Source organism: Rhea americana, unplaced genomic scaffold (assembly GCF_003343005.1).
Source record: "Rhea americana isolate MKP2758 unplaced genomic scaffold, rheAme1 scaffold_193, whole genome shotgun sequence".
Classification (NCBI taxonomy): Eukaryota; Metazoa; Chordata; class Aves; order Rheiformes; family Rheidae; genus Rhea; species Rhea americana.
Window position 1 is genome coordinate 1324817 of NW_028186072.1, and position 9849 is coordinate 1334665.

The 9849-nt window shown below is 36.2% G+C and overlaps 1 protein-coding gene across 1 annotated transcript in view; it reads right to left on the reverse strand.

The window, feature by feature from the left end:
• Positions 1 to 9843, reverse strand: part of DHX36 (DEAH-box helicase 36) — a 20952-nt gene extending 11109 nt beyond the window's left edge. Inside the window, exons 1-12 of the mRNA XM_085302862.1 lie at positions 9627 to 9843; positions 9356 to 9477; positions 8683 to 8884; positions 7851 to 7889; positions 7168 to 7338; positions 6156 to 6235; positions 5541 to 5615; positions 5234 to 5400; positions 4548 to 4629; positions 3785 to 3925; positions 2529 to 2631; positions 762 to 849 (exon numbers count right to left, since the gene is read on the reverse strand). Of these exons, the coding sequence (XP_085158988.1) occupies positions 762 to 849; positions 2529 to 2631; positions 3785 to 3925; positions 4548 to 4629; positions 5234 to 5400; positions 5541 to 5615; positions 6156 to 6235; positions 7168 to 7338; positions 7851 to 7889; positions 8683 to 8884; positions 9356 to 9477; positions 9627 to 9827 (1471 nt within the window). The 5' untranslated portion in view covers positions 9828 to 9843. The remainder of the gene's footprint in view (positions 1 to 761; positions 850 to 2528; positions 2632 to 3784; positions 3926 to 4547; positions 4630 to 5233; positions 5401 to 5540; positions 5616 to 6155; positions 6236 to 7167; positions 7339 to 7850; positions 7890 to 8682; positions 8885 to 9355; positions 9478 to 9626) is intronic.
• Between the last annotated feature and the right edge of the window lie 6 nt (positions 9844 to 9849).

The following is a 9849-nucleotide window of genomic DNA, read 5'->3' on the forward strand; positions in this document are numbered from 1 at the left end:
AAAAAAAAAAAAAAAAAAAATCAAGCATGTTACGATGGCATATACTGGTTAGCCAATTAAACAAGAAGCTTCAGTAGTGGTAAACAATCAGTTAAAAAGACATTAAATTTTTTTTCTTGACTTAATTCTAAAAATTCTAATCCAGCCACGATCTACCTATCTACAATCTATGATCTCTACCTATGCTTACATTGCAACACCTGAACACTGAGTGTATGTATCAGAATTTTAGGATGACTGTATCTGAGCMACAGTTAATGGCACAGTTAGGACAAATCAGACATACGAGCTATGCAAGCATGACAAACTAAAAATGGGTAAGATGTTTTAAGAGTTCTACTAATAAAGCTTCAAGAAAAAAAATGGAATTTAAAAGAACTATCAGCAGAGAAGTAGGCAGAAGTGGCTGAGGAACGAATAAAAGAGGAACGAGCACAGAACTTAAAAAACTACCCACAACCCCTTTCTACCTAGGATAGAACTCCATCCAGAAATAAGAAAGGACAAAAGGAACAAGATGCAGGTTTAAGACTAATTTCCAAATTGTTCTGTGTTACCCCGAGGAAAACATATCATCATTTGTAGATGAAAGATACCATAGAAGTGCAAAAAAAATGCTGAACATACTGTAATTATCTTGAAAAGACGAGAGGAAAGACAAGGGGAAAAAATACAGTGCAACACCACCAAATATATGCAAAAGTTAAGAGTTTGCCACCAAAGCTATTGCTGGAATTCCAGTGTAAGATTTTTGGTTTTACCTGACTTAAACATGACTTGTGACATCAAGAGATCGTGCAAAGTGCTAATGTTGTCCCAGCCTGGAAGAAACACTAGAATTGCACCATCCTATATTAAAAAAGGGAGAAAGAAATACACACAGGAAAAACATGTTTATGATCATTTTTTGCACAACATGTAATTTAACTGCCTGTTCATTGATGCATATGTTTTGGATAAATGGCATTTGAGACATCATTGACTCAAACCTGGAACAAAGTTTTTAAGTCTGTTTTCTATAAAAGTTAGCAACATACAATGAAATTTATCTGAAGTTAATAAAAATTTCCTTAAAACAAATTTCCCTGCAATGTTTTAAACATTGCTTGATAAGTTGACTTGGCAACTTCAGTTGCAATTAAAATCGTGAGAGCAAAACTAACACAATTTTCAAACAGAAAAAACAAAATGCACAACAACAGCAATTCATTCCTGTTATCCACTGGTTAAATGGTCTAGTATTTGAAACGTAAGAGATTACTGATATTTTCAACATTCAAAATTCTCTTTAGGAAGTCAGCCAGTGTGTTATTTCCTCCACAGATTTTTGAGCACAGAAATGAATGTGTATTTAAGGTTACGATATAACTCATAACATACATATATTACACTTTGAGAACTGAAGGCATTCTTAACTTCAAATTTGTCACTGCTGCTAGCATAGAAACCTTCTGATAATAATGCATGCAACAGTACTACAAACAAATCTTTTTACTTGGGCTTTAAGGGTCTTTAAAGCATAAGAATCTGATGTCATTGTAGTCCAACATCTTTTTGTTGCTAATGCACGCAATAGGAAGGAAGCTAGAATTTGAAATTTGACATAAATCAAGATTTACTATACTGGGTCTGGTGTAAGTGTTATATTGAATAGGCAAGTAAAGTTCAAGACACTTTTTTTTTTTTTTTTTTTTTTAAGATAAGGAACAGAGCTGCATAGAATTGTCATCAGATATTTCTAAAGAAAAAGATAAGGCACAATCACGCACAGCTGTATTAACTAACAGACGCAGCATTTTTCTATAGTTATTCCTCAAAACAGCTTTTACTACGTACATACACACAAAAAAAAAATACTACCTTTGAGGTAGTGTAGAGTAGAGTGCCTTAAAGGCACTCAGTAACAAAAAGAAGTTAAATTTATGATTTTATATTACTTTATATCAAATGACTAAGATACATAATTAAAGACTTTGTATGTAAAGAAAACAAATAAGCAAAGACTTTGTATGCAAAAAAAAGCAAAAGTTATCAAAAACAAATAAGCAAATAAATTAAAAAATCAGAATCAAATAGTACCCCAAACTTCTGATTTCTATCTTATTTATTTAAAAGACAATCTCTCCTGCGCTGCAAGGAGTCTGACTGCCTTCTCTTGTTCAGAAAAGACCACAAATGAGCATGCCAAATATATTTAAAAGTTTTCCAAGTTTATCATGACTTAGGTGTACAGCTCTCAGAGCCCACAACCCCTATCCAAGAAAATGCTTGGATGTGCGCTCCCATTCAGACAGGGATTAAATCGTATCATTTCAATAAACTTCAACTAACCATACTCTCAGCTTAGGACCTAAATAGTCATTAGATACTTAAAACTAGCAGATAACTTCTGAAAAAAACAAAGCAAAAACTCTTCTATGTATCTCTATATAACAAACCAAAATAACTTTATCACCTCTGACATTCCCTATAACTATTGACCACAATTCAGTGGCATCAAAGTATATTGGTATTAGACAGAAATGTACCTCTTCTTCCAGAACAATGTGCCTGATAAGTGCTGCTATAAGGTCAAGGTCAACCTTGTCATCATCCATCATTTCCAAGGCATCTATAGTACTTGCTGAATACCTACAGGCATCAAAATCATGCATATTGACAACTTRTTAACATACGCAGTCATGTATCCATGCTTCTATTATAAGGCTATTGCAATTACACACCTAYGTAGTCCACTACTGTTCAACATATTTCTTCAGAGGCACAATAACTGAAAAGTATTCTGATACAGTATGCAGAATAGCAGGTTCAAGAATTTTCATGTTATGACTGAACTGCATTTGGAGCATTTACATGATGTCTCTCCTTCTTGTGGATTATCCAGTATCTGAGCAATTTGAGTTTATCCTTCTGTTTACCTCCTGCGAACACTAAGTGAAGGATATCTCTTCTATTCAACCCTCCATTTTCATGAAACCTAACAATGCGGAAAAACTGTTTCAAAAGCTGTCAGGAAAGGGATTGAGAGGAGTATGAATGGAAGAGTGAGGCAGGGGATGGGACAGAGATGCAGCACTGAAGACTTATTCCCATTGGAAAGCAAGGGAAAACTGAGTCTCCCATATTTGTTATTACCACCAAAATGGATATATAAAGTTGCAAAACACAGAAGATATGTAAGACAGGAGAACAACAGGAAGATGCTCTTCCTGGAAAAAGCAACCAGGTTATCCAATTAATCAGCTGTCCAGATAACCAGATCACTAGCAAATTATAGCAATCAAATCAAATGTCTCAAGTGAAAAAAAAATCTCTACTAGGTGCTCAAAACATGACTTACTTTGGTCTACAGCAATATTAAAATATTCCAGGAAAAGGCTTTTGAACAAACACCAGTGCGTTTTGTATTACACTGACTGCAAGACTAAAATACCTAAGTTCTATCATGAAGGAAAAGACTGAAAAAGGGGAGAACTTGAAAGAGGATTAAGGACCAAAGCTTAAGAAGCCCAGTATTACACTGAAGACTGTAACAGACAACAACATCAATGGCAAATGACTGACAGCTACAAGCTCTCTTACAGTTTGCACATGAAAAATTGTGTGATTACTAAAGCACTTCAGTGCTTACTACCCAACTGCATTGGTAACCACATTATTGTTTTCCACAATAGCAACTACCATGTCTTTAATAAAAGCAGTGTTAAAAATACAGCACTAATTTATGTTTCTCAGTTGTGGAGTGCCACAAAATCTTAATATGAAAGAGTATCTTAAAAACAACCTGCCCCGCAGCTGCCTTAAATAGTCTGGCCATCGTTCTTTATAGACTTCCTCTTTTTCTTCTTTTTCTGGTCTGCTTACATGTCCTTGCATAAAGCCTTTCTTCCACCGTGGCCGACGGTCTGTGCTTTCTGGAGTATACCTTTAAAATTAAATAACAAGCAGTTATTTTAAATTTTGAAACTAAAGCCCTTTAAAATGAACTCTACAGTATTTTTCCAAAGTACGGACAATATGCAGCACTTGAACTATATTATCTAATGGAATTACTGGAAGTTTTCTGTAAAAAAAAAAAAAAAAACTATTTTTAAAAACAGGCATCATCTCTAATAAGCATAAAAACAAGTTAAAAAGCAGATCTGAACAAATGGAAAGACAAGTTCGACTTAGCAGCCTGAAAAGTTTCTACCTACTGACCACAAGAACTATTTTTTTCCTGTTTCTATGAAAATTTTTCCACCTCAAGCCAAGATTTCCAAGTTGCTACAATGTAACACCTCACTAAAAGTACAATTCTATTTTTAATTCCAGTAGAAGCTAGTCAATCTCCCTTGAAACATTTTCTGAAAAAAGATGACTTATGAAAATCAGTTTTCTTTTTCAAAGAAAGAAAACTGATTTTCATAGAAAACTGATTTTCATAGATATTTATGCTGATATAAGCTTTGAAAAGCATTTTGTTCAGTTTTGCTTAGTATGCTTATCTACGCACTGGTGTTAGCTCACAGGCCAAAAAAAAAAAAAAAAAAAAAAAATGCACCTACCTCAACTTCTCAATTACATCTTCCAGAAGATACTCCACCACAGGGAAAGTGAACCCAGGTATGTGAATCATTGGACAGTTATCTATCGAGAAAGTGTAATTCAGTTGTTAAACAGAAAATAAAACACTGTACTGAAATAATAGTATTCTGTGTAACACTAGTAGGCAATAAGCATTCTTTACTGTTTTTGCAGTACAATCACATAATCCAGTTTWAAAAAAACAAAAAACAAACCAAAAAAAAACCTTTTGAAAGATGCCAAATATGCCAAATTAACATCCTGATATAATGACCAAACAGAAAAGTACAGGTAGCAAGAGATATATTTTTCCAGTATGTTCACTTGGTTCCAGTTTCAGAATAAAGCCTGTAGAATGAAGAACTAAAAGCTTCACTTTGGCTGCCCACTCATACCACAGCTTCTAAAATATGGTACATAAGAGTAGATATTTAACATAAAACTGCTCCGAAGATAACACTTCCACAATATGTTTAAYGACAAACACAGAAGAAACTTATATTCATGTTGAGATAAAACTAAGCGAGCAAAAGTCTTCAACAAAGCAGCATCTATTTATAAAAATTGATTCAATCTCAATAAAAATCAAATCTAAAATTGAAAACTGCATTATACTCTACAAGCCTAAATCACAGAAGAGCAAATTCATAAAATGCATTTCACCTACCAAAATACTCCGAAAACTTTTCAGCATTTAAAGTAGCACTCATTAATATTACTTTCAGATCCAAACGAATATTCAGAAGATCTTTAATAATGCTCATTAAAACATCTGATTGAAGATTTCTTTCATGAATTTCATCAAGGACTACATGACTAACACTGGACAAATGCCTAAAATAGGAAAGCAAGAAATTACCACATTTGTTTTCAGCAAAAATAAAAAAGACTAGAAACTGGTAGATAGTAGAAACATTCATTATTCAAGCCATTTGATAACTATATTCAATTTCTTATTAAATAGGAAAACTTACTTGTCTGATTGGAGCCATTGTAGGACAATTCCTGTAGTACAGTATAAAATGGAACCTTGTTTCCTTGGTAACCGACTGGAAGAGATACATTAAGAATTCCTGAGGTCTCTGTATTTTACAAAGCATTTTAAAAGCTTAAAAATCAAAATGTAGACAGCTGTTACAGACATCATGACGCATGCCTCATTCAGCTTTATTCTTTAACTTGCTCGCTTAGAGTTCAATTGGTGGAACAAAAAATTAGGCTGGAGTTGCAGCATTACAGTTGATGGGGAATGGACTACCTGTAACCTGACAGAACATCTTCCCAGACGTTCCTAGACATTACTTCCCATCTGCACATTTTTCTGCTCACTCCAAACTTTCAGCYATTTAAGCTCCATCAATTTACCTATTTACATGCTGCATAAAATACACCCATCACACTCAAACTTTTTGCTGAGTTTCAAAGACTTTATTCTCTACCCCAGCTATTCACAGGAATGTCTTTTGGAGAAAACAGGTATCTGAGTGAAAGTACTTGTGTATGTCAAGAATTTTCAAGTATTCACGCTGACTAACAATAGCTCCTAGTATATAGGCAGACACAAAAATTGCTATGAGAGCCTTTCCTACCTCTGTAGACGAATTTGGTATCCTGTACTTTTGCCATTACCACATGCTTCTGCCCTTTCAGCAGCAACTCTCTCAGCCACCTTAAAATCAAAACAGTGCATAAAAGAAAAATCATAAGGGCGATCTATGATTTAGCTACTCATCAACAGGAAATACCTAGAACCTGAATGTAATCAACAAAGAAAAAAAATTTCTAAAAACTACTTTCTCTCTTCCATTGACAGGGGCATTTCCTGGCTGATCCCAGCAACAGGTTTGCAATATAAACTGTATTTTAGAGTAATACAACCAATTAGGAGTTAGCAATAAATTCTCCTAGAATTTCATTACGACAAGCTTCGCCTCATGAGAAATAAATATTACTATAGAATCCTAACCTTCAAAAAGAATAATTACAGTGCATTTAATAGCCTATTTCTTCCTTGCTCATTAATATGTATTTCTAAAGGTCCTGAAACAACATCAGTATTCATTTTTATCTGCACTGTCCGAGTCCATTAAAATCACTGGTATGAAGCATGAACAAGTTTACGGAAAAATTATGCTTACTGTGCAAGTACTCTATTAACCATCAAAACTTATGAAATGCTATATTAGTGTATATTAACAAAATTATTATTTGCAGAAGAAATTATAATAAGACTGAAAATTAACACACAAAAGGCCATCTTAGCTGTTCACTACACAGTCTACAGCTGTGTTCACAGGCTGAATGTTAGTCTCAAGTATTAAATTCAATACAAGTAGATTGGCTGGTAGATCAGTTTCTCTGAGAGGTGTGCCGTTTCTATGCAATCATTTGAACTCTTTTCAGCTCTTCTTAACTTCAAGAAAACTAGTAAATTGTACACTCAGTCCACAGAGTTTCCCAGGAAGTTTAGGCCAGACAAGAAATGTATTTTTGTTCAACGATTCTGAATAAGGTAACTTCCCCTCCCCCCCCCCTCAGATTTATTGGGGAAAAAAAAATCATAAGCAATGAAGTTGCTTAGTCTGTCCAAACACCACTTACCGAGATGGCGCTGATTCTCCTAGGCTGAGTACATACAATCCTGCATGTAGACCCTTTCCCTCGCTCAATGTAATCATCCAAGATGAACTGAGTAACTTGCGTAGTCTTTCCACAGCCAGTCTCACCACTAATCACAGTTACCCGATTATTGTTTATCAGGTTTACAAGTTCCTGTTTCCAAACAGAGATAAAGCATTTACAAATATTACGGATCAAACACATTTTAGAAGCACTTTGACAATTCTCTACTACGGTAAGGTGAACTTAAAAGAAAATCTTACAACATTTGAAAGATAGGTATTCAACTATTTCTATTAATATTTAGAAAAAAAAAGAAAACAGCTATATTTGAAAAAGATTACTTAAATACATCTAATATGTAGAACCATTTCTATGAATACTGCCACCTCTACTGATAAAACTGCATGAGCCCAGAATAAGTTTCCACATATCCTGAAGCAATGAACTTGAGCTACRTTCTGGAAAAAACATAGTGGCAGAACTTGTGAAACCTCAGTACTCTTTTATAAAAGATGAGACTCTTAAAATAATAATAATAATAAATTATGCGCACAAGTTTCCTGTTCTACACTTGTGTCTTGTGCTTAGTTTCAATGACATAAATAGAAATCTCTCATTTTACAGCAGAGGTACATATTATTTCAAAGTAAAAATATATTTACCTTTCTCATCCCATAAGAAGGGAGTTTCTCTCGGAATCTCTGGGGAGGAAAAAAAAATATTTATCTGTAAAAGCCTTTCCAACACTGGAGTAATAGAACAGATTTCATCCAGACTAAACTAAGAAAAAAAACACAGCAAATTGTTCAACAAATACCTATATGAACACAAGCTTCCTAGAAATAAATACAAGCATGTTTTCAATTTCACTACATATAGGAAAAAAACCCAAGCAGTTCAGTAGATGAAAAGGTATGTATGTGCATTTACAAGACAAGGATCTTGAATAGAGAACTTGCTTCTGATACATGGCCAAACTTTTTTTTTTTTTTTTTTAAAAAAAGTCTAATTCACCACTATTAGAACAATATAAACCATGTTTTTAAGAGGCAATTTCTTCAGAGTCCATTTTCCTGCTTTTAGTTTTAGATACAAACCTGGGGAAAAACTCACTTTTCCAACAAGATCTACTAAATAATGTTTATGCTTAAAATTATATATGCAATTCCTAATGCTCTTAGATTTTACACAATCTGAAGTTATCAAAGAAAGTCTGTTTTCTAATCACTGCCCTAATAAACAGGTATGTGCTTTGTAAGAAATTACAAAAGTAACTATTTTAGCACAACTAATATCATGACAACTTCCCAGTAAATAATATGACCAGAAAGTATAACTACTTTACAGTTTATTTACTGGAAAGTTGTCATGATATTAGTAAGTTGTCATGGTATTTTGTAAGTTAATCAACCAGATTAACCAGAAAAAACCTAACTATTTTACAGTTTAACTTACAAAAGTTAAAAGCTTTCTATTTAACGTATTAGACAGTACCTGCATTTCAATATATCTTGGATCAGATTTCTTCTGTCTTAAGTCTTCTTTAAGTTGCTCATCTAAATCAGCATCTTGATCATTTTTCTCAAATAGATATTCAGCATCTCGATCAAGAAGTGTTTTTTCCAAGATTGGTCTCTGCTTTACAGGAGCTTTTTCCACAGCTGGTTTCACTTTCGCAGGCTGTTCTGGAGTGTGTCTGAAACAAATGCACAGCACAGAAACTTCAAAAAAGCATCCAGTATGTGCCTGGCCACTGAGAAAAACGTGCTTAACCATTCAAGGCAAACTTGCRTGCGTCTGTTTTGCAGGCATTACATCCGCAAGTTACTTGGCTCCTAGTGGTATGTTGAACACAGGGTATGTGGTTAAAATATCTGGAGCTTGAAAATTACCAGCCATCAAATACTTTACACAACATGCTCATTTGCAGCGGAGAAAGCCCACCCACAAAGCCACRGAACACCTCTAGAAAACTACTACTCAACCTGCTGTCAGAACCACTGCTCTCTATCAGAACCTTTCACCAAAACAGAGACCCAAGCAAGGTACTTGTTCAGCTGATTCACTCACTGAATCTAAAACTTTCTGCTATAACTTCTGCTTCCAACCTGCAAGAAGACCATTCGATTCGAGGGGCATAAAAGCACGAATAACTGCGTGTTTTTACCCTTCTTCATCCCCAGACCACCAGGACATGGCTTCTTGCTCTTTTTCGTTTTTACTCTGGACGGTGCTCAGCAGCTGCACGATTTGCTCTTCTCTGCGCTCGTCCATGCGCACGACAGCTCTCTGGCGCGGACAGAGAAAAGCAGCGTTTTTACCACGCACTGAGCGCGGGGGCCCCGGTGCGGCCGCCCGCCCGCGCCCCGGCCGCCCCTAACCGAAGAGAACGGTCAGGGCAGCCGGGCGGCGGCGAGCGCAGCGCCCGCGGCCCGCACCTGCTGCCGGTCGCTCTCCTTGCTCTTCTGGCCCTGCTTCCGCGCGTACCACAGCCCGATCTCGCGGCCCTTGAGGTGGCTGGGGTGGCGCCCCCGCCCGCCGCCGCGGCCCCCGTGCCCCCCCGCGGCGCCCGAGGACGAGGAGGGCCGCGGCCCGCCATCGCCTCCGCGGCCCCGCTCCCAGCGCTGCTCGTAGCTCATGGCCGCCGCCGCCGGCACGCAG